The sequence below is a fragment of the Alternaria metachromatica genome (assembly GCF_023757995.1).
Source record: "Alternaria metachromatica strain BMP 0045 chromosome Unknown scaffold_3, whole genome shotgun sequence".
NCBI lineage: Eukaryota > Fungi > Ascomycota > Dothideomycetes > Pleosporales > Pleosporaceae > Alternaria > Alternaria metachromatica.
In genome coordinates, this window is record NW_026055494.1 from 1,272,986 (window position 1) to 1,296,208 (window position 23,223).

Here is a 23,223-nt window from a genome sequence, read left to right on the forward strand (position 1 = left end):
GACCTCATGTGATGATCGCAAGGGCGACAAAGGTCAACAAAGCTCATCTGTCTTGTATCTCCACTAGCTATGCATCTGGGAATGTGGCCACCGTACAATCTGCTTGTGAAACGGACCAGGCATCTGCTTTTGCATGTGCCCACTCGGACGCGTAATTTGAAGTTTGGCAATGGCTAAGGATGCGACTGCCCCGCCGCGTCGCAAGACCAAGGACTACGTGCATGTAAGCAGAACAACATCACTCATAGTCAATGGCACAACTCGAGGCGTTCATTCCCGCATCAGTAAAGGATGACGGAACGCGTTCCTTACTCGCACGACATGTAGGAGAAAAAGACCCAGAACGGAAAAGCACCTGAAGGTATTGAGTTTTTTAACTGCTATTCACAGCTGAGATATAAGGAGAGGAGAGGTCCAAAAAATCGTACCATATGGTGATAACATAGCCCAATATGGCTTGGTATATTCCGCGCTGTTCGCTCGCATTAAATCATAAGCTGTCTACAGCGTCCATCATCAAAGTCGTATGCTGTGGCAGCCTGGGGTCATCGAGAAGGTTGCGCTCGTCAGTGTCGCTAACGACACCGCGTCGCACGCGACCTACTCTGTGTTATGTTGGCCAGATGCAAAAGTGCAAAGCTGAGCTCTCAGCGGAGACCCGGGTCGCCAAAACCAAATGGATCGTTGCTGGAGGAGCTATTGGACCCCGAAACATAGCCCGACGGTGCCGCAGATGCTTGTTTGCCAAACCCAGGGTCTGGCAAAGGATTCCAGACCGGAAAACCCTCAGGTGGCTGACTCTCTCCTAGTGGTTTACCACGAGCATAGTCCACGAGACTGCCGTTGATGCCAGTAAGTGCCCAAGCAAAGACGGCGACATCGCGAATGCTCTGCATGAAGTTGTTCTGGAATTCCATAGACGGCCCTGCCTGCACCATAGCCGGGTGCCGAGCGCCAAGAGGGTATTGGGGCATTTGCTGTGGAGCAGGATGGAACACGGGTTGTGTTGCCCATGGCGCGGCGTAGATACCATTGTATTGCTGTGCTGGCTGGGCCACGGGCATGGTGCCTGGCAACATTGGGCGGGCACGACGTAGACACACAACCAAGCCATCTGAGGTGCAGGATATGACAGCCTCGAGTTCGATGGGATCGTCGCGGATTTCGGAGCGAGGCGAACTCACGGACGATAACGACGAGCGGGCAGCGGATCCACCGAACATGGCTTGATGGGTATTGTTGGGGTCATTGTTCCCGCCAGAGTTGGTGCGCGACGCAGACCGCTCCTCACTGTTATCCGTGGTGCGGTTTGAGTCTGACGGATGTCTTGTGCCGTTGGACGTGGAATGGCCGTCAAGGTCCACTCCGCCTTCAGATTCATCGTCGGAGCCCGTAACATCCGTCATGATGTCATCTTCGCTCTCAGACGAGGAAGCTTCAGGCGCATCGTCCTGGCGCGGGTCCCGGAAGAAAAAGCGCATGTATGCAATGGAATCGTTGCCTTTGGCCGACTCGAGACAGCGGACTGCATCTTCAAGACAATTGGGAGCAATGCAGTAATAGAAGCTGCGTCCCTTCATAGCCTCTCCGGAGATGCCAATGATTTGCTCGATCCCACTGGTTGCGTACATGACGGTCAGGGTACGCGTGAACCTGTTGAGGAACAAGGCAGCTCGCGGCTCATGGGTCTGATCATCGGGGCCGAGGTCAAACTTGCTGGACAGGTGAGACAACATGTGGTAGCGCGGGTCCTTTGGTGACGAGGCGAATAGCTTGCGCACTATAGGAGCCTCGACTGCGCGTTCTGATTGGCTGGAATCAGCATGACGCAGGGCCCAAACGGGTTGAAAGACTTACTTTGGCTCTGCATGCCATGTCTGTAGATGCTGGTGCAGCAAACGAGGACATCGTAGACGACGGAGAAGCAGCATTCACAACCGACCCATTCGCCCTGGCGGTTCTTCAGGCGGCAATAGGACAAGACAGCAGCCTTGTCCAGTCTCACGCCGCGGCTGTGGTGAGCTCTTGCCAGCGGGAGTTCCTCTGGATGGAAAAATTGCCACACGGACCGATTGACTACCTCGTCAGGTGTATGACCGAGGATGTCGACAATGGAGTCGGAAGAGTACAATATGTGGGCGTCATCGGAGAGGTCTGTCTTGGGTGAGAATTGGCAGGCAAAAGGCAGGGTCGACGTGACAAACCGTGAATGGTGATGAAGGTGGTATCCATGGTAGCAAGAACGGGGGTAGTGGTCGTTCCTGCTCTACCGCACGCGCCCTGGTCTGTCGAATCTAATAACTCGGTCTGGGACGGGCGGTGGAAATAAGAGCAAGTCGGGCAGTAGAGGCGAGGGACTGTCGGCGGGTCAAATAGGCAGGGTCCAGGTGGCACAGAGGCGCACAGGTGCGGGTAAGGTGTCTAGAGGCCGTTCAGGCGGTGCGACCAGAGCACGGGGTGGGGATGGGATGGGATGGGATGCAGATGGCAGGTCGAAACGTATACGAGTCAGGAGCTATGATGTAACGGGCGATCACGAAGCAGCAGGCGCCCCTCACCCGCGACAGGGCAGGCGCGGGCAGCAGCGAGGAAATATATGAGAAAGCTCGCGGACTTGGGCTGCCGGAAGGGGCTAGCAGCGAGCAGTTGGGTCGGGTGCATAAATAAATCAGCGGAGAAGGAGCGGAAGCGTGACGACGGCCAGAATGGCGGGACCGGAGGAGCGCCAACGGGCTCAGCAGCGTCTGTGTCGGCAGGCGGGCCAAAGAGAGGGCTGGGAGTAAGTAAGAGGACGGTTGCGACAGGTGGATGTAGTGGAGGATGCGACAGGCGGCGTGGCATGCAAGAGAGGTGCAGAAAGTGAGCTGACGAACTGCTCACCCTTGCCGCGCCCAAGGATCGACGCGAGACGTGTGCGCAACGGCGGTTAGCAGCTCGTCGGCAGCGGCGCGGGGCACCGGCAGTCGCCCTGCACCTCTGGTCGAAGGAGTGCGCATCAGGCCACTCGGGTCAGGACTGCCTCGAGTCGTGCCTCCAACTGTCCGCGCGTTGCACACGCCGGGTGTGCTGAGAGCCCTGGAGAGCCCAACTGTCAATCCATGCGACTGGCCTTGGCGCACCCGACGTCGATGATGCATATCCATATCCATTCCATGGCCGCCCAGGTGCCTGCATGCAAACTTTAGCCTAGCGCCACCAGCACAACCACGGCCAGCCTGCGAACTGCGAGCGGATGCCCCTCCGCCAGCGCTCTGGCAAACCTACCGTGCCTACCCAGGCGATTGCCGCTGCCCACAGCATCGCCCGGCCTGCGCGTCTCCTGCCTTGGTCGTCCCTGCCTTGGTCGTCCCTGCCTTGGTCGCCCGGCACTGGGTCTAGCGGCGCGTGGTACGGACCTGTTACTTGTCATCCCAAGCCCTCAACCGAACAACATCATCGACGATCCTCCCCAAACTACGCCACAAGCCACATGCAAGACCCTCAAGGCCTCTTTCCACTGCTTCACCGTCTCTGCCTGCGGGCCCCCGCCTGATTGGCGGCACCACCTCCGTCCGCCTGCTGCTCGCCGCATGTCTCTCATTCACCTGTTTGCTGCAAGTGATAGCTTAATTTCCATGACACTAAAAGCCCTGTCCCTCGCCCTCGCTTCTTTCTAACCCCCGATTGGCACACACAACCTTGCACTTACCTTGCACTTGGGCTACCTCACGAGACCCGCGCCCTGCATATCAGCCATTACGGCTGTGCTTTCCGAGCTTTCCCATGGTATGCACGCCAAGATGGACTGCAACTTTGAACTGCCTTCGCTGAGGGCCACTTTGAGACTAGGCGTAACCCATGCCTCTCGTCCTGCGCGTAGCCACCACTAACTCCTCGACAGGCCCCAACCAAGTCTAGGCTGAGCTCTAGTGAGTCAGGAAGCATGCGCGTCAGCCGTCACTCCATGCAATACTCATCACGTTGCAGCTCAGTTCTACGATGTAGACTTCTATCCCTATACCGCTCCCGGCCAGGTCCCTGTTTTCGCCGTGTGCGGAGGTCCATTTGTATGTATCACGCTGTGTGCAGTCTGCCGTCTACTGATTGGCCAAGACCGTCATATGTCGGTGTAAACTTGACAGCAACGGGTCCGTCGAGATCCTGCGGTGGTTTGAAGATGACGAGGCCACTACTGAACACGGCACGTCCGACGATAAAGTAGACACGGACCCTCTGTGCGCGACCTGTCTAACCATCACCAGGTCAACTACAACAGCATCGTATGGTCTCAGGCTGAAAATGGCGACCCGCTCGTCTGCGTCACGGGAGACTCTCGCATCAAGGTCTTGAATGTCCGGACCGGGGAGCTCACAGCAGTACGGGCCATATCACTGATTGTATTGCATCCACTGACCTTGCACCCAGACGCTGATAGGCCATGGCGATGTATGGTTATCATCTGTCGTATGCGGCGAGCTGCCTTCCTAACATCCTACAGTCAGTGAACGATCTCGCCATATCGCCGATAGACCCGACCATTCTCGCCTCCGTGAGCATTGACCATAGTCTCCGAATATGGAGCCTCCACCCCGATCACGAAAAGCAGCCCCTCGGAGCCATTTGTTACGGGCAAGGCCATAAGGACCAGGTGCTTACCATTGTGTGTGACCTGCAAATATACCCAATTAATATACTGATATTGCCAGGCATACCACCCGAAAGGCCAGTACATCCTAACAGCGGGTATGGATACCAGGATCAATTTGGTAGGATGCACCACCCCGGCCTACTGCTTGACAAAGCTCTGACAAGTCTAGTGGGCAGTACCCGAAGACCTCAAGGAACACGCTGGCACCGACAAGCCGGCCATAGTGCACTATCCGCACTTTTCCACTACCGAGATACACACTGACTTCATCGACTGGTAATGATCCCCTTCTGAAACCGACCTACAATTGCTTACTTCATGCAGTGTCCAATGGTATGGTGACTTGATCCTCAGTCATGCCTGTCGCGAGAACAAGATCATACTTTGGGGTATCGATCGATTCAATTCCAATCGGTCTACGCCTCCTCCGCCAGTCCCCACATCAAGCGCGGTCCACAGTAGAACCCCTGTGACAATTCCAGCGAACTCGACCTCAAATACACGGTCGGCATGGGGCGGGCGCTTCCAGAGACTTCTGCAATTCGACTTGCCGCACACGAACCAGTTCTACATTCGCTTCTCCATCTTTCACGAGCTTGGTCGCCATCCGGTTTTGGTTGCGGGCAACGAGAGAAGCAAGACCTTCTTTTGGGACTTACAACGCCTAGAGAAATCGGGTACCGGAGAAGATGACTCCCTGACTTCGAAAGGCTTACCGCTCAGTCTACCTAGACACGTGCGCGAAGGAAGCTCGGCATCTACTGCCTCATCTGCTATCAGTACAGGCTCGGGTAATACCAAGACCAAACAGAAGCGGCTGAATGAGCATTCTCACGATCGAGGCATATCCGACCCCTTTCGCTCGATCAAAGCACACAAGATCGTCGAGACTCCAAAGTACAAAGCCTTCGCGTTCCGTCACTTCTCCTGGAGTCGTGATGGTCAATGGTGCGTCGGCGCCGGTGACTGTGGGACTATCAATATATTCAGCCGTTGGGATTCCCTTCCTCCAATCGATACAGACAGGGAATTACCTACACAGGAGGGTGACGGCCCACAGATCAGTCAGTCCAACCGCACACCAACATCAGCCGCGCGCACGAACGATGTCGGACTCAGCACGAGCATTAACTGACATAGTACGAGTAGACAAAGACATGATCACGGACTCGCTGGACGGCCTATGTGAGGCACATGCACTCCGGCAGCAGATGGCCGCGGATCAAGGGGAACCTTTCGACGAAGACCTGCGACCTCTTCTGGATGAATATGTGTCCAGCTTGCCAAGTCACGAGAGAGATTTCGCACGTTCAATGTACGAGCGGTGATTCAGACTGGGAAGTAAACAGCTGAACACGTGTGGATAGCTGGGTGCGCGGCCCCATAACACAACCACAAATATTCGAACGCGACCGTTAACCTTACTCGTCGGCACGGTCTCAGCTATTGTGACTCACGATAATGGCATAATACACAGTGAATACAATCAATCTATTGTCATTGAGTTACAATAGCTAATCCAAATTACCGAATGTGCGTTTCGGAGGTGACAGTAGGAAAGATGCGGAGACGAGATGCTGGTGGGAGTAAGATCATAATAGGGTCGCAGGCAGCCAACCACGTACTAGTGGTTCGTCACCCCAACAATACCAAACAAAAGTTGCCCGTCATGAAAGCTGTCCCATTTCTCAAATATTCTTTCATCTCTAACACCATTTCCCAAACATTGCGTCGTCTGCCAACTCCATCACAACGTACCGAAACCTTTCGTACAGTACCGACACCCCTCCCAGCGCTATCACAGAAAAGCAATACCATTACTCGCAGTTTTCGGCAAGTCACTACGCCCAGGCAGACTTAAACTAATCATGCACGCTTGCAACACGCAAAACTCACCCGATTCCGCATCTTCCACCATGTCGACTCCCACCACCGCGTCTCCAGACCACGTCGCGGCCACTCCCTCAACAGTCGCAGAGCCCGTACCGCGCGAGAACTCCGTTCTCTGTGGGCACACAGGCTGCACGCGTAGCTTTCCAAGGGATTCAAACATAGCTGCAGGCCACAACGGCGATTACCTCTGCGCTCTACACTGGCTCGATTTATTCGATGCATGCCATGAGTTCTACAATGACTGGTGGAACTATGGTAATGTCCAACGGGGAGCCTCGCCAAATTACACGCCTGAAGGATGATTGCGGGATTGAGGTGGAGAGGAAGAGAGCAGGAGACCAGCGACGCGGTTCTAGGGGCCCGCACAAAATCTCATCAGCAACAGTCACACCCTCTACGCTCATTGTTAGTCTACTGTTGCCACGAGTACTTGCCATGGTCATGGAGAACTCGAAAATCTAGACAAAAAGAAAACCTCCAATTCCCACACTGTCGCGAGTGCGCAGCGCCTCCTCGTCGAGCACATCGGTGAGTGCAGAAACCCCCCACGCAAGCCAGCCCCAAAAAGGGTCTGCAATGTGCGCAGCGCTTGCCGCAAACGCGACCAAAGATACGGCACAGCTGCAGCCCGCGCCAAAATCGATCCCGGTAGCTCTGCCGGAGAAAGAAACAAAAACACAGGAACGCGTTGGCCTTGCGCAGGGACAGCAAGGCTTGCCGGGCATGTATTGTTTGGTACTACTTGCTTTTTTTCGCAACACGTGGGCGCTACCGAAATGTTTTATTTGCACTACACCATACTGCGCTTGCTGCACGGCAACCATGCATCGTCTTTTTGTTTTCGAAGGACGTACAGTACTCGTATCGAGGGAAGCTGCAGGACAGCCATAGATGACCAGGCGAGCGAACAAAGCGACAAGTAGCCCGAAAACACGGAGTACAGTCTGTTTGCTCGCCCATACCACGAGCAGGGGCTTTGTCTGCGTCGAGACTTCAAGCGACGAACAAAGGAGGCAAGACAGTAGGAGAGAGAGGGAGATGGTGTCTTTGAAACACGTTTGTCTCTTAGGAACTCTACGATAAGGACGTTGCCATATACAAAAACGAAAAAAAATACATTGTACTGAGTCGGAAGATGATCAGTCCGAAGTAGCAGACATGTCTTCTCCATCATCTGTATCGTCATCATCAGCAGCAGCAGCAGAACTGAATATCGCGTGTTCATGCGAGGAATGTACAAGTTTCCTTCGTCCAATCTTCCCTTCGGACTCACACTACCCGCGAGACTTCTCACAATTCATCTTTCCACCCGCTTCTACCTCCCAGGAGCCGCCGTCGATATGGATCGACAAGCTATCGTTAGCAGCATACGACATGCTGATGACCGCCCCAACACCAGCATCGCAAAACTCCGATAATACCAGTCACCGCAAGCGACGCAGCCTCGCTATTTCCACACAAGATCCCGACACCGACATACGCAGTGCTTTTCCAAAGACACCGGGGACCTTGCGCTGCTCGAATGTCCATTGCAGCACCCGTCTTCCAATTAGCTCAATGTTGGCTGCTACAGCACGGTTTCCTGCAGATCCTTTGTGTGCAGAGCACGAGGAGCAAGCTGTTCGAGAAGGACGGGATGCGGCTCCCCTCGAAAGCGTTCTCATGTTGGACCAAGCCTGCAGAAGCAACTACGGGAACAGAACTAGTCGGTCGGGCTTGGGTAGCAGGAGTAATAGTTCAGCTTCCTGGAGCAGTTTGGCTTCTTGGGAAGGTGACGATGTGGAGTTTGAATGGGGTGCAAAGGCATTTGATTCGAAGCTTTGCTGGTGAATTGCAGTTATCATCGCTGTCGCTATTGAGCAATGGGAACTTTTTGGCATCGATTGCGTCGCTGGTATTGCGGAAGTCGTAAGTGACTCGTCGTATATGAGTTGTTGGTGAGCTATCGCAGCACTGTAGGATGGCCATGGTACTAGAGTTTGAAATTGCGCACGCAGAATCTGCTTTGCCATGGAGGAAGGGTTATCGAGCTTTGCCTCGTTTTGAGGAGATTGTAAATGGCATTATTAGCAGTGAAATCAAATAGCAAAGAAGATCTATTTTCTCAAAAGACGTATGCACACCATATGGCGTGAAAAGCGAACTAACAACTTGGATGAATGAATGAATCCGCACTTTCCCATCGAATGCTGGTATATAGCATGAGCTGAAGCTGCCCCGAGTAGGAAGCGTTTCATCGACATAAGCCACGTTGATGTCTTGAGCACCTCAACTTCGCATTCATGTATCAAACGAGATAGTCGAACTCGTCGTATACATCGTATTGGGTCTCACTACCCATCTCATGCATCCACTGCATGTGTTCAGCGACCATTTCGTCGAACAAATAATCCGGGAGTGAGTCTTCAAGCCATGCTTGCTGCATTGACGCATCGCAAAGGTACAGGTGCCGATATAGCTCCAGTTCATAGGCCTCGTCTTCATCCTCATCGGGCGCCATGATCCAGCCATCGCCTACTCCGGTCGCAGCCAGCTCATCCCTCTCGTCAGTTAGCGCTGTGATCCAGACATCTTCCCTCTCGAAATAGGATCTAGAGTTCTTGCCGTGGCCATAGCGGCGACCTGTCTGGGCATGGCGATAAGGCTGCCTGGCGTATTGTGGGGGAGCTGAGAGAGAGCCACCCAAACGGGTGTGGAAGGAGCGGTGTGCGGCTGTGCTGCTGCGAGTCGCAGGAACGCCTAGCCCATCGATTGCGATTCGTTCCCCTGGAAAATCTGGAACAAACGAAAATGTGGAAATGTGACCCGAAGAGGTCCCGAGATGCTGGTTTGCTGACTCAGTCTCGCTTATCCATAGATCGTATTCGTCGTCGTTGTGGTCAAACTCAATATCAAAGAACTCAAATCGGCAGAGGGGGCATGTTCGCTTGGTTTGCATCCACTCCGCAATGCAAGCGTCACCGAAAACATGCCCACAAGGGAGCTGGAGTGGCACCTCGGCATATTCGCCTCTGGTGGACGTGTAGTAAGGGTCTAAACATATGCAACACCGCTGTGGCTCGTCTGGGCCCACTCTCACCGGTGCATACGCTTGACGTCTTTTTTGGTGTCTGTGGCTGGGCATGTCTGAGTAGGAAGCTGGGGTCCAATAAGGCTGGCTGATTCATGAGGTTTCCACTTGGCGTGAACGCGATCGTCTGGTACCAGCCTAAAGGTACCAGAGGAACAAAGGCGGGGGTGAAGTAAGACCCTAACGCCGGTCATTGTACATGGAGCTTCGCGTTCCATACCAGACAATCTCTAGAGGACGAGTACCATGGTACACTGTGCGGAGCACAACGTGCCGCACTTTCCGATCGAACGTCTCTTAGTCAACCGCGAACAGTGCTCTTTCTTTACTGGCATGTGTCATTGTAAGGCCATTGTTTGAGACCAGCCTCGCATCAGTGATCTCGGCAGTTACACGTGGACATTTGCTCGCTTCTGAGCCTCCACAAAAGACTAGCATCATGCAAGTGACGCTGTTTGGTCGTGCATGCATGACAGCCAGCATCGGCTTCACCGTCGACTTCATCCTCGCTGTTTTGCTGTTGTGGAGTAGCTCCGCATCTCAGCTCGCCTCTAGAAAAAGCCATCGCGACAGGCTTTAGGGTCTAGTCGGACATTTTGCGTCGTGGGCGCGGCGTCTAGATCCGCGGAGTAATGTGTGCCAAGTCTGTACAACACGCGGCGCTGGGCGAGGACTTGTGTCGGGTTTAACTCAGGATACCGAAGAAACGTCTTCAGGGTAATGGCATTGTTAGAAATCATGTGGGGTGGCTAATGTCTCCGACTGCAAGGTTGGCAGCTAAGCTCTGATGTTTCCATGGTTCTGAAAATCCGCGAGCCAGTTAGTTGGTGCAAGCGGAGCCGGCAGCAATTTGAAAACGCGGTATCGGTAACAAGTCCTGTCGATGACCCCGAACTGGCAGGTCAAATGACTAGGAAGATAGCGTTTGCCATGGAGAAGGGCTGCGAAATCTGTGCACTAACGGGGGTGAGCACCGCAGACCAATATTGACAGCTCCACGCCAGCCTCGTGGCGTGGCAGGCGTGGGCTCACCGGCCGTTTTTGGGTTCGACGCCTTGCCAGAAACGCCGCAATTGGCATCCGCATACTGGGGCATTATCAGTGTGCCGAATATAGCGCATCTTAGCGTAGGTGGTGAAGGTTTGGTAGACATTATACTTCCCTCGCCGTTGGCAGGCGTCAATATCGCCAACCGACTCTCTGGAACGATTTCGATGATCGACTCAGATGAAGACAGAGCTGTCGTCATGTAAGGGTGTTGTTGAGGATTTCTCGAAACTGCAGAAGCCAGCGTGCTAGCGTTATCGAGAGTGGGGCCCGCTTGGCCGCTCCGGTCGCGCTAGCCAATCTTGCTGTTGGTGGTGCGGGAACGGTGCCTGAATGCCAACACGTTTGTGGAAATTGGCTTGATCTATCTCCCGTCTCATCCAGACTTCGCTAAAGGAGATCAGCACGGCGACGCAACTGACAAGGGGCCCGCTCGTGCGTCAAGCTTTAGCCTCAGGCGCTCTCCCGTCACTATTTCGGGTTGTTTATGGACACCCGGCACTCTTCCTGGGCTCTTCGGTGGACGCGATCTATGCGGCGCTTCACCACACTTGTGGCTTGCGATCGTATCACTTCTCAATAACATCCCTTGCTCCACCCATGCTTACTGTGATACGGTGCTTTTCGGACACGATGAGGCTACAAGCCACCAGACAGCGGCGTACGGCTGGAACTTGCATCGTGGTACCAAAACGTCCATTCTGTTCCATGAGAGTCGACACGCTCGCGATTCTGGGCCCGATGTGGTCAAGTTCTCGAGCCTCACCACAACGCGCCCAGCTGGAAACGTTCCGCCAAGCGCTATCGAGCGGCGTTAGCAACAACAGCGGCTTGCAACTAACAATACAGGTCTCGGCTAAAGCATGCCCCATGTATTCCATGATGATGTCCTGGCAATGTATAAGTAAGACGTCTCTGCTCGTCAATTGAAGATCCTCATCCACAGCAGCACTCAGCAAGCTTCACTGGCATCTCATCAGCACTATCCTTCTCCATCACCATCTCCTCCAACCAACCTTCAACATGCGTAACGTTCTTCTCGCTACTTCCGCCCTCAGTGGCCTAGCTGCTGCCCTACCCCAGATGATCAACATCGAGGCTGCTTTGGCCGTCCCCACTCCCACCGTTCTTGGACCCAAGGCCGAGGAGACTGCTGAGCTTCCAGTGTCTTACAACCAAGCTGCCGCTGCCGCGTCTGCTGCTGCAGTAGTTGCTACAAGTGGTGCAGAGCTCAAGAAGCGTGATGCCTGCCAGGCCCAGCCTGCTGGGTACGTTGTTGTGCTGAACACCTTTACTGCAGAGTGACTGACAATCGACACAGTGCCGGAGCCGAGTATGTTCCTGGACAGGGCTCCGTTGATGAATACCTGAACAAAGAGAACTCTCTCCGGAAAGCTGCCCAAACCGCAGGCACTCCCGAAGGTTACACCAAGGCCTTTACCAATCTTATCGGGTCCACCGAACAGATTGGCTACTTGACCTACAAGACTCTCGACACTTACAGCCCTGATGAGTGTGCCGCCTTCTGCAACAGCGAGAAGTACTGCCTTGGTTTCAACCTCTTCTTCGAGCGCGACCCCAGCGTCGACCCCGGTGAGGGATGCAGTGACCCAGCGCCCGTCACAAACATCAAGTGCTCAATCTACGGATACCCCGTGGCTGAGGCATCGGCCACCAACCAGGGCCAGTACCGTGGTGACTTCCATGTTGTTATCACTGGCAGCAACGGTAAGCTTTCTAACCCTGCTCATCGCCCTGAGTACTCCTTACTAACATATACTCAGGTTACTCCAAGGCCGGCAAAGGAGTCTGCAAGCCCGCCCCTACCGTCGAGGGCTTCAACGCTCCCGCCAACCTTCCCGCTGCCATCAACGCTCCCTTGATCAAGAAGCAAGGCAAGGACTACGACACCTACAACGGAATGCGTCTCTTCAACACCAACCCCTACGACCCCAGCCTGTGCGCTGCAGCTTGCGAGTCGCAGACCCAGTTCGACAAGGAGCACCTTGCTGACGCCAACGGCGAATACAAGCCTTGCAACTTCTTCACCTCTTACATCTTGACCAAGAACGGTGTTCCTCTTGGTACTTACTGCGCACTTTACACTCAGTACTGGGATGAAAGCTATGCCGTCAACACTGGCTACTACTACGGCGACGATGAATACTCCGTCATCTGCGCTGCTTCTTACACCGATAGCACACCTGACTCTGGAAAGAACGAGGCGTAAGCTCCTGCGGCTTCTTGTTAGGGGATAAAGCAAGTATGTGATGATCTGATGGAGGATAGAATGTCTTCAGCTTGTTCCTTGTTAGCTTAATGTTCTAATCTAATCGCTATGCCAACACATCTGCTTCCGTGCTTGCTTCGGCATCTGAACGAACTTTTTGTCACTGCTTTGACCAAGTCTATGTGATGATCTTTGATGCAAAACAGCTTTGGTGCGATTTGGTATATTGCTTGACAATAATGTCCCCGTCTACTTCCAGTCGCCCCGGAGCAACTCAGCAGACACGGAAAACCACAGGGAATACTTGATGTTCCTTGCTTAATAATCCTGATCGTCGCTGTGGCGACGGTTGGCTGGGTTTTTAGGCCCTTCCCACCCGGCACTAGTTTCTGACATCGTGCATGTCAGAACGTCAGAATGCACGACCACTCCGCAACTCTTTTCTGAACTTGTCAAGCCGTGATATACAGCTTTCTCCACATGTACGATGATGACAATTCATGAGATTGTAAAGCAGTTGCAATATTAGCACTGAATTCTGGCTAGTGCGTGGCTTTCGGCAGCCATCCTCTTAAATCGCGGTAGGGTGCAGGATCAGCGGCAACTCAGATGCCGAACAATAACCAGATTGTTAGTGGAAGGATGGTATAGGAAGTATATAAAGAGATGCGCCGCTGAAGAGGAAATATGTCAACCAGCCCTCGATCAACTTCGACTCTCAGCATCCACACGCACGCAGCACGATAGCTTACAATCACTCACTGATATCTCATTCCGACATCCATCTCTCTCCCACATTGTTCTATCAGTACAGTTTGAGAACATGTCCTCAAAACCAAGCGTCGTCATTGTTCCGGGCAGTTTCTGCCCTACAAGCATGTACGACCCTCTCGTAATGCCACTTCGTGCCAAAGGCTACGATATCCACGTTCTCGAACCACCCTGCTATCCTGCTGGCTACAAAGCCAACTCCGTTACTCAACCAAGCATGTATGACGACGCAGCTTATGTCAACGAGTTTGTGAGAAAGCTCGCAGACGGTGGAAAGGAAGTCATCCTACTTGCGCATAGCTATGGTGGTAAGTCCTATATTTTTCATACCTTTTCTGATAGATGAAGGAATGACTAATGCTGATATCATATAGGTTGCCCAGCAACCGAGGGTATCAAAGACGTAACGAAGAAAGAGCGAGAGCATCAGGGCAGGACTGGTGGTGTGGTACGCCTTGCGTATCTCACGGCCGCCGTACCACGTGTCGGCGAATCCTGCGGTCAGGCCCTTGCACGCGAAGAGAGTGCCCCAATCGAGGTTGATGCAAACGGATGGGTAACGCAGTCCGATCCTGCCGCTACAGCGTCACTTTGCTTCAACAACCTCACGCTGGAAGACGGCATCTCGTACGTTGCCAAGTTTGGCAAGCATCACGGTGCTTGTTTCGGTGACGTACTTACCCACGCTGGCTACAAAGATGTTCCTGTGTCTTGGTTATTCGCAGAAGAGGACCTTATCGTTGTACCAAGGGTACAGCAAACTGCCATCGATGTTATCGAGGGAAGTTGGGTCGGTACAGAGAGGGACGGGATGAAGGTGGATGTTACCAAGGTCGCCTGCGATCACTTTCCCCTCGTTCTTGATGAGAAGAGAGAGCAAGTGAGTGTTTGGATTGAGGGCCTTGTCGAGAAAGGAGGCCGCGAATAGTTACGCGTGGTGAGCCTTTACCGCAGTGGAAACGAATAAGTTCCAATGCTTGAGCAACTGGCTTCTGGACACGTCAATCGGATGTGCTTGTACAGTGCATATATAGCGTAGCATGTTATCTCAAAGAAAGTTCTTGCCCCATCTTCCTCTCTATCAATGATCTCTTCTGAATGCCACAGACGGGCGCACCAAGGTGCTGAGACGGTGCCTCAAACATCTAATCCCAATCTCCATGGTCCTTGAACTGCAAGTATACTCAACTTGCCACAAGTACCGTGAGAAAGATTGCTCGTCGTTCTCCTGGCGATGTATGCACAGGCTCTCCTACAGACGAAGCAGCTAGACTGAGTGGCTGTGTGACGGAGTTATGTGAAGCTGAAACGGGCTCACGGAAATCTGCCTCGATGCGGTATGGGGGTAAGATAGCATTAGTATGGTGTTGAGTATACCCAAGACACGGGATATTTTGTCGCTCGCATGTCTATGCAAAGATTAAGCAGAACTGGAAACTGACGACCGTTCCGAATATCTGGGGCGCTTCTAAGACACTCTTTAGGGAATGTTCATTTGCGTAGAGCGTGAGGATTAAACAAGTAGCCCCAAAATTTGCACGCACCTGACCTCTTTTCGACTTTCATTGCCGCTAGCTTTTGTCACCAATACGCACTGTCGCAGAGCGGTTATCAGGTAGGGCTGAGACGTAAGCGCCTGCTTGATGGGGATGCCTTGAAGAGTGCAATGTTCCGAGGCAACAAGGCGGAGCCAGGCGTTTGATCTGAGAACCAACAAGGCATGAACGCATATAACTGAAACAAAGAATCGATGCCTTGGGATGGATATGCAACAAAACAAGGTGCTGAGCGTACTGAAGATGCGAAAACAAGATCTGGAACTTTGCGGCGTATTCTGGAAGGTTGACTTAATGCGTTTCTATCGTGTTGAGTGTGATAAGAAATAACCTGCTGTCCTCCATTGGTAAAGACCTTGACTTCGCAACGTGAGAATGATTTGCGCGACGATACGAGTCGCCGTTCCAAACCTCAGTGTATAGCTATCGCAACATGCTCGTTCGAGATGGACGAAGAACCACGCATTTCCGCTATCCGCGCCACACTAAGCAAACGATTCTGAGTTCCGTCTCGTCCCTGTTTTCGTGAACTCTAGCAAGCGGGATGTCGGAATCTGGGTGTCGTTTCAACACCAACTTGTAACCGATGGTGCGGCAGAAATGCGAAACAAGCCCGCATTAACACCATCGCCTTGGGCCACCCACCTAATTAATACACGGTCAACGCTGTCGAATTCATATAAGGAACTTGTGTAGTTAGCAGGCTTGAAGTTGCATGACTATCGCATTGCTCAATCAATTCGAATCCAATCAACAAAAAACCAATCATTCACCTTCTTTGTGCTTGTAAAAGGCCCCACGATCGTTACTGCTAAGCCTCCCTTACTCTAAACATGCGCGTCAGTATTGCAATTGTCGGTGCTGTGGTAGCTTCCGTTGCTGTTGCGTCACCCATCACATCGTCTTCGCCTGTGTCGCGGAGACAAGGTCCTCCAGGGCCCAAGGGATCCATGGGAGGACCTATGGGACCGGGCGCTGGTGTCGCTGGAGCAGGACCTTGCCCGGTATGTCGCACACTCACCATTATATGTCATGGAGAGAATGTGTGCTGATTGCGTGCGCAGATGAACTGTTGGAACGAAGCCGCAGTGGTAGCAGGCTGCGATCCCAACGCAGACGACAGCTGTCTGTGCGGACCTTTCTTCGATGCCGTAACGTCGTGTTCAGCGGCGACATGTAGTATGGGCGAGAACCTTGGTACGTTTCCCTTATTCCTGCCCACACCTTTGGATGCGAAAGTGCTAACATGTGCAACAGCAGCGTTGAGCTTTCTGAACCCTGCTTGCGAGTAATGAGGAGGAACAGTTCGCCGCAGATGACGATGTGTATGATAATGAGCGTATCGTGGGCTCTGAATATATCCAACAGAAATGGACAGACTGTCGATTACGTGTGACGTTGAGGCCAGGTGTATGCCGTACGCAAGAGGACGGAGAACTAAGAACCAGTCGCTTTCTTTCTTACAGTCCTCCAATGAACGATTTCATGACAGAACGAAAATATGTTTCCACCCCAAGGTGCAGCGATAATCAACAGGTGTTGTGGTTTCTGTGCAAGAATTCATCCTGCTCCTGAGAACCCTCAGCTGGGTCTTTGGCCAGAGTGAAGGGAAGGCGATGGTACATAGGCCGACCCAAGCCGAGTTGCCTCGAAGATCTTCCTCTTTCTGCATATCTCAACATGTTGTCCCAGTGTCTGGCAAAGCGCCGACAAAGCAATCCGAAAGACCAGCATCAGAAGTGGATGACGCGTCTATCTGCGCTTGGCAAATACTAAACTCGAGACAGTCAAGCCTTGCCGAGATCATCAGCTCAAATCACTTCACAAAAGCGTGATATTGGGGATTCTCGCATTGCATCGTGAGTTTCGGAAAAACTTCGCAATCGTCTCCCGGGCATCCAGAAAGAGGAATCCTTCCTCATCTCTCTCCGATACGACTTGAGTCAGCGTCACTTTATCGTCTCCACATCTTCTGTATCGACTTTCCTTTTCAGCCACCGGAACTTCATTTTCGCGCAATACACATCGCTTGCAGCTCACATATATCCTGGAGACGAGATCGCCGAGACAGATGCAGCGCCGTTATCGTCCCCACAGACCCTGAAAGTCCTGCACGTGGGTGCCATTTGAGCCGCAACGCAATATTTGACCCATGCTCAACCCTGGTCGCCGTGTCCGCACTACTTTCTTGGGTCAAAAGTGTTCCGAAAAGGATGAATTCGACGCGGTACATGTCGAGGAGGTATTTCACCCGCAAAATGTTGGTGGCGTTGTACTTAGCCCGAGGTACAGTCACATCCTTAGTTTTTCCGGCCAGTCTCAAAAACAGAGAGAAGAAAGGTAGAATTCTTCCGCGTTTGGACCCGCGGTATCTCGGACCGGCATAATTACGCGTCTTAACTTGTCTGGGGAAGCCCCTTGCTTGAACGGCTGGAGAGCTGGAGAGGTTCGAGGCCTCGACATTGGCGGCGTGGGGGTCATTTTCACATGTCGGGGGGCTGTAAGCTCTGAAGACGCTGTTGAGCTCCGAGATGGTGATGCCTATACTAGTGATGATGATCTGACGACATGCAGGTATCTCAACAATATGCCTTGCCTTACCTGTACACCTCACGGTATCGTAGCAGTAGATTGCATGTGCAGCGAGGCACGCCGCTATCATGTCACGGTCGGACCATCTCGAACCACCGACGTGTCGTCCAGAAATACTTTGGTACATTGCCCCTCCTCAATTAATTTGAAGGAGTAGTAGCTTGGGCGTTTGGTACATGCGTTGAGCAATCTATCCCAATGTACACCCATTCTCTCGGGTATCCGCGACATTGGTCGGGTAAATACGAATCTAGATTAAACGATTATATGTAGCGTTGCGCCTTGATGCGCCGCAGAAGTCGGTTATTGAGATAAGAACAGCGGTAAGAGGTGATCGGACGTATATGGTCCGCGATGCACATGCGATGCGCGGTCGCTTAGAGCAGCGTGCATGTAATTGCAAGACTCCGGAGACAGCTGTCAGACTGTTGCCTTGATTGTTGACGGTATTCTCAGGTGTGAGAATCAGGCTGCGTCATCATGAAGTGAGACCAAGACTTGCGATCCTGGAATCTAGCGTGTCATGATAGTTGCATAGTGTCCTTCTGTGCGGCTTGGTAGGCGGTACAAACGGCTGTCACGGGACCACACATCCGCGATATGGAGTGCAGAAGCCCTCCATCGTTATGCCGGAGATGTAACCTCGACTCGTATGTGAAGGCATTGGATGGTTGGCGAACGAGCGGCCCAAGCTGCAAAGCATCTGTGCATCGCCCTTGCGCAGGGCACCGGAAGCAATATATATTACCGTCTAGATAGAACCGATCTGCGGAATAAAGTGTTTGCGTGGACCTGGTTGCGGTCGCTTAAGTGCAGTACCAACAGCCTGGTACGGCACAGTGTTGGGTTTAGATGAGAGAGCGTTGTGCTAGATCCTGCATCTCGTATGCTGTGCAAGTGCGGCTGACCTCAACGAGCACTCTGGAAACCATATTTCAAACCTTTGAGGGTAATGTTGCCCCTGCATGGACGGAGGTTGAGTCAGAAAGGGTGAATCGAGGCAGAAAACGTGCGACGAGCTTTCGATACCCTCGGCTGACACGGAGCAAGGGCGGACGGAAGGATATTGGCGTGTGAGACCGACAATGAAACTCCCCCGGATGATTTCGATAGCGAGAACTGCGACTGAGCATTGTTCACTTGGCTCAGTTCTGCTTGGCTTTGAGCCGCATCGGATCGGAGAGGATGCCGGTTGTGACGATGCTAGTCAAGTGCTGCCTCCGACTGCACAATTGGCGGAAACCCAGCTGTATCGGGAAGTATATGCGATGATCGAGATGTGGAGAAGGGGTCCTCTCCACAGTCCACGACACCTCGTCCTTCCCTCTGACTGGTGCATTTACACTGTCGGCAAAACTGCATTCCTCGACGCGAGTACGTTTGCACAAGTGATCCACCCCCAAGATACTATGTGTGTGACTCGCATGTCGCCAGCCTTATCCGCCGCGATTTCCTGCTCAGGCAGGTCCGGATTGCCAGTGTGGAGACCCCACAAGTAAGCGATGCTGGTACTTAGGATGGATTCGCGGCCTGGATGGGCGGCTCTAGAAGCTCGCTAGACGCCCTTTGCTATGCGGTCCCGAGTCAGCAAGCAAGGGGCGGAAGGCTTAGTAGAGTGTGGTATTTGTCCCGCCGGCTGTGTTCTCTGGGGTGAATGGAGAGTACCCTCGGAGCCCGGTTGCTGCTAACGTCGCGCGGCTGACTGAGACACTTTTGTGGGACAGAAGTTTGTCTTCCCCTTTGTCGTGCGTTATCTTTGCTTTTCTGGGCTGACAAGAAAGAGGGGCGGATCTAGCTGCCAAGTCGACATCGGGACAAGGCGTGCGAGCTAAGGGCCCACGATGGTCAGGTACGTGAGCAGATTGGCGTGCACTGCACTTCTGTAACGGGTAACCCACGGCGGAGCTACGTCGACAATTCAAAGCATGTGCCGGAGTCGCGTGGTAATGCTGAAGCTGCTTGCCAGCTCCATCCTCCTGCAAATGTCGCCGTCTGGTTGCGGCGTGCTGGTCTGGTGCGTCTCGCTGCTCGAAATGCAAGCCTACTGTTGGTCGTGTTGATAGGTGTTGTATACAGAGACGTATGTATCTTCGCTTCGCGCCCGCCGGCCCGACATTGTTCAAACGCCGCAATATCTAGCGCTCAGCCAGCGGAGAAGATCCCGCCAGACCTGCCGATTCGCACACTCGAGACTGTCACGATCGTCATCGCTGTGGAGTAATGACGGCGCTGCTGCACTCTGCAGTCCGGGGTGCATGCCCAGGTGTACCAGAGATGATCGCCTCAATCAACCGGCGGGAAATAAATGTGACGAGTGAAGATAGGCTGTGGGAGTTTCGCACTTGCAAATCCGAGACATACAATCTGACGAGTCGCTTGGAGGCTGTCGAATCGCATAGTCTCACATGGAAACGCGGCGTCTGCCGATAGCCAAGTCGCGATTCGTGCTGTGGTGAGGACCAGAGATAAGCCAGCACGATTCGATAGATCCCCGCAAGGATGTCACCCAGCCAAAGCATCTCGGAGATTGCCAACGTTGTTGATTCTGTCCATTTGGCACCAAGGCGCCTTCCGGTTTCGGACTGCGACAGTGAAGCATGGCAAGCGCCACTATTATTGCGTGTGCCACGTACTCCACAGTCTGACTCCTCCCATGTTCCGTCCTCTCCGCAAAAAAAAACTTTCAGGGCCCTCGTGTCATCGCTCTGCTAGCGCCAGTACCGCAAGGTGTGCGTGCCAGAGTCGTCATGGGTCGGAGCTTATCGCACAATGCGGAAAGGGACAAGAATAGCTATTAGCTGCTCACACAAGATGAGTGAGCAAATGAAACATGTCTGGATATGTTGGGTGGGAGGGTGGCTAGCCTGCCTCTCCTCACCGCACATTTGCCCTACCTGCTCCGGGGTAAGACACCATGCGTAGGAGAGGATCGTGTTCGGGACAGAGTGTGGTAGTACCAGACAGCGGAATGTGGGGAAATGCCGGTCTTGTTTGAGTGCTGTTGGTCCGACCCGTATCGTAAGATTTGTTTGTGGGTGTACCAGACAATCGACAAAACTTATCTGCGGGGAAACACTGGGCGTGGTGGTTGGGCAGTGTGGAGAGATTAGAAAGATAGGCTGGAAAATTCCACCTTTCCGGGTTGTGTATGCAAGTATGCTTGGTTCCCTGCTGATGATTCTCGTTACTTGCATCACCATGGTGCTAAATCACGTCACGCATAGCGACATGCTTCACCCTAACATAACCATCTCGTAATTACATGCTCAAATGCAGATAGAGTGACTAAGTGTGGATTGGTATTTCAATTAAGCGCCAAGCTGGGGGATACTGTCTAATCATCTCGGCACTGCGAATAAGCAGGCGCTTCCCTCACAACAGCCAGGCCGATGAAACAAGGCTGAGTGGAACTTATACAAGATTGCGAATCGCCAGATGCGGCTTCGCGGGGTATTGGATCCAACAAAACAAATAAGAAAGGTCTATCTGGGTGGTGGGGTCTGCGATGTAACAGAAATCGTGAAATGCCGCAAGCATTACTCCTCATGAAAGTTTGTCCATGTCTAATCTCATCGCTTGCTAACGTGAATGACGGAATGCGAAAATGCTGATAGAGAACGCCGATGCCATGCTAGTGGAGTGGAGTGGAGTGGAGTTGAAAGTTTTAGTTGCGATGCGACAGGTCCTCACCGGCTAACGAAGCAGTCGCCGAGGAGTTGCCGGAGGAGAAGCCGCTATTGCTCGGGCCATTGAGGAGATCCTGGACGGCCACCTTGGGTACTTGTGGAACCGGCAGTTTTCGCTGGGCGCCCTCTGGTTTTGAGATGATGTCGCCTATGCGCAACCCGGAAGATTGACTGGGCACGTAAGGTTGTTCCCGATCTGTAGATGGCTCCATGGGCGCCAAAGCTGGTACGAAGTTCTGGTTTAAACTCAGATGACGTAGATGAGGAAGCTGGAGGTCATTGAAGCCGTGCGGGCGTAATCTGGGTGAGTGCGCAGGAGTTGCGAGTGGGGTGTGGTCAGGAGTGGGGCTGCAAGAATCGTGAGAGAAAGTCGGCGAGGGAGGAGCAGTCGACGTTGGCGAGCCTGGTCTCGACTTCTTTGTCATACGGTGCGAGTACGGGTCGTCATCCTCGTGTGAATGAGATCTTGACATTGGCTGCGACGAGTACGCGTACTGAGAGAGGCCAGGCAGACGGCTGGCGTAGGGATGGTAGCCGCTCGTGATGTGGTGTCTACTTGAGTGCGAGTAGTGACCAGGGCGCTGCTCTAGTCTTGAGGCTGCGTCTGCCAGCAGATCCATGGGGCGGGATAAGCCGCTGGGGCTGTTGCTGTTACTGCTGTTGAAGCCGCCCTGGTGGTACGCTGCCAAGTCGTTGCCCATGTTTGGCGAGTAGTTGGAGAATGAGTGAGGAGGTGACACATTCGGTGAGCCAAGCTGAGAGCCTGGAGCACTGCGGGAGATGGGCTTGGATGGAGGGGGCATCATGTGCGCAAGGCCAGAGCCAGGCTCCATAAGGCCAGCTTGAACGGCAGCAACAGCGGCCTGGTGGGCAGCGGCATGTTGCTGGCCCTTTCCCCGCCGTGAGTTGGGGTTGTTGTGTATCCTCGAGTGTCTATGGAGAGTTAGCTGGAAGTTGGCAAGACGTGGTTGCTGTGACATACCGAGTAAGTTCGTCGGAGCGAGAAAATCGCTTTGTGCAGCCGGGGAAAGTGCAGGCATGGGGCTTCTCTCCAGTGTGAGTGCGAATGTGGCGAGTCTGATGTTCCAGACGGTGGAATGCCTTGTCGCAGAGAGGGCACTTGTAGGGCCTGGGGAGATCCTGACGGGGCTCGTCCGACTGCTGCGGGGCGTTTTGCAGCAGAGGAGCCATGAGGCTCACGGTAGCAGTAGCCATAGAGTTGGAGTGCTGGGTGGTAGTGGGTAGTTGGTGCTGTTGTTGGGAGGACGTGTCGGGGTTCAGCAGGTTGGCGAAACCTGTCGAGGCAGAGTTGGATTGCATGTGACCGAGGGTGAAAGTTTGGGGAAGGGGGATGATGGGGGGCTCGGATATATGTATGGATCAACGAGGCGGGCGTGTGGGGGTCGACTGATGGCCGTCAGGGCTGTCTGTGCTGACGCGGGCGAGGATATGCCGGAGCAAGCGCAGAAAGAAACGCGGTGCGCCAGTGCGGCTTGGCTTCCTTCGGGGGGCGCTCGAGTCGTGGAGACGTATCAAGAAATGCGGGCCCTTGAACGCTTGCGTGATGACTTGCGGAGAGGAGCGTGCAGCGGGTGCAGGGAGCTGCTGGAGCGAGTCCTGAGTGCGTCCGAGGCCTTTTTGGGCGGGCGCGGGTGAGATGGGGATGGGATGCTATGGCGCAGTACCCAGCGGAACTTGCCTTGGGCCGACGCTGGTTTTGATGGCGCAGTCGCCGGTGGAGCTGCGACAGT

At 53.5% G+C, this 23,223-nt stretch overlaps 5 protein-coding genes across 5 annotated transcripts; 2 read left to right on the top strand and 3 right to left on the bottom strand.

The window, feature by feature from the left end:
* Nucleotides 1-647: 647 nt before the first annotated feature.
* Nucleotides 648-2,232, bottom strand: J4E83_002078 (uncharacterized protein; the record flags this gene model as incomplete). Its single annotated transcript, XM_049329030.1, has 3 exons — nt 648-1,804; nt 1,858-2,154; nt 2,205-2,232. The coding sequence occupies 3 exons, from the start codon at nt 2,230-2,232 to the stop codon at nt 648-650; spliced, it is 1,482 nt and encodes a 493-aa protein (XP_049192002.1).
* A 6,575-nt stretch (nt 2,233-8,807) lies between these two features.
* J4E83_002079 (uncharacterized protein) lies at nt 8,808-9,458 on the bottom strand (the record flags this gene model as incomplete). Its single annotated transcript, XM_049329031.1, has 1 exon — nt 8,808-9,458. One exon carries the CDS (start codon nt 9,456-9,458, stop codon nt 8,808-8,810), a length of 651 nt encoding a protein of 216 aa, XP_049192003.1.
* A 2,202-nt stretch (nt 9,459-11,660) lies between these two features.
* J4E83_002080 (uncharacterized protein) lies at nt 11,661-12,867 on the top strand (the record flags this gene model as incomplete). Its single annotated transcript, XM_049329032.1, has 3 exons — nt 11,661-11,905; nt 11,959-12,365; nt 12,422-12,867. 3 exons carry the CDS (start codon nt 11,661-11,663, stop codon nt 12,865-12,867), a joined length of 1,098 nt encoding a protein of 365 aa, XP_049192004.1.
* An 877-nt stretch (nt 12,868-13,744) lies between these two features.
* J4E83_002081 (uncharacterized protein) lies at nt 13,745-14,566 on the top strand (the record flags this gene model as incomplete). The annotated part of the gene is made up of 2 exons (XM_049329033.1): nt 13,745-13,946; nt 14,013-14,566. 2 exons carry the CDS (start codon nt 13,745-13,747, stop codon nt 14,564-14,566), a joined length of 756 nt encoding a protein of 251 aa, XP_049192005.1.
* Nucleotides 14,567-21,450: 6,884 nt separating this feature from the next.
* J4E83_002082 (uncharacterized protein) lies at nt 21,451-22,792 on the bottom strand (the record flags this gene model as incomplete). Its single annotated transcript, XM_049329034.1, has 2 exons — nt 21,451-22,405; nt 22,455-22,792. 2 exons carry the CDS (start codon nt 22,790-22,792, stop codon nt 21,451-21,453), a joined length of 1,293 nt encoding a protein of 430 aa, XP_049192006.1.
* Between the last annotated feature and the right edge of the window lie 431 nt (nt 22,793-23,223).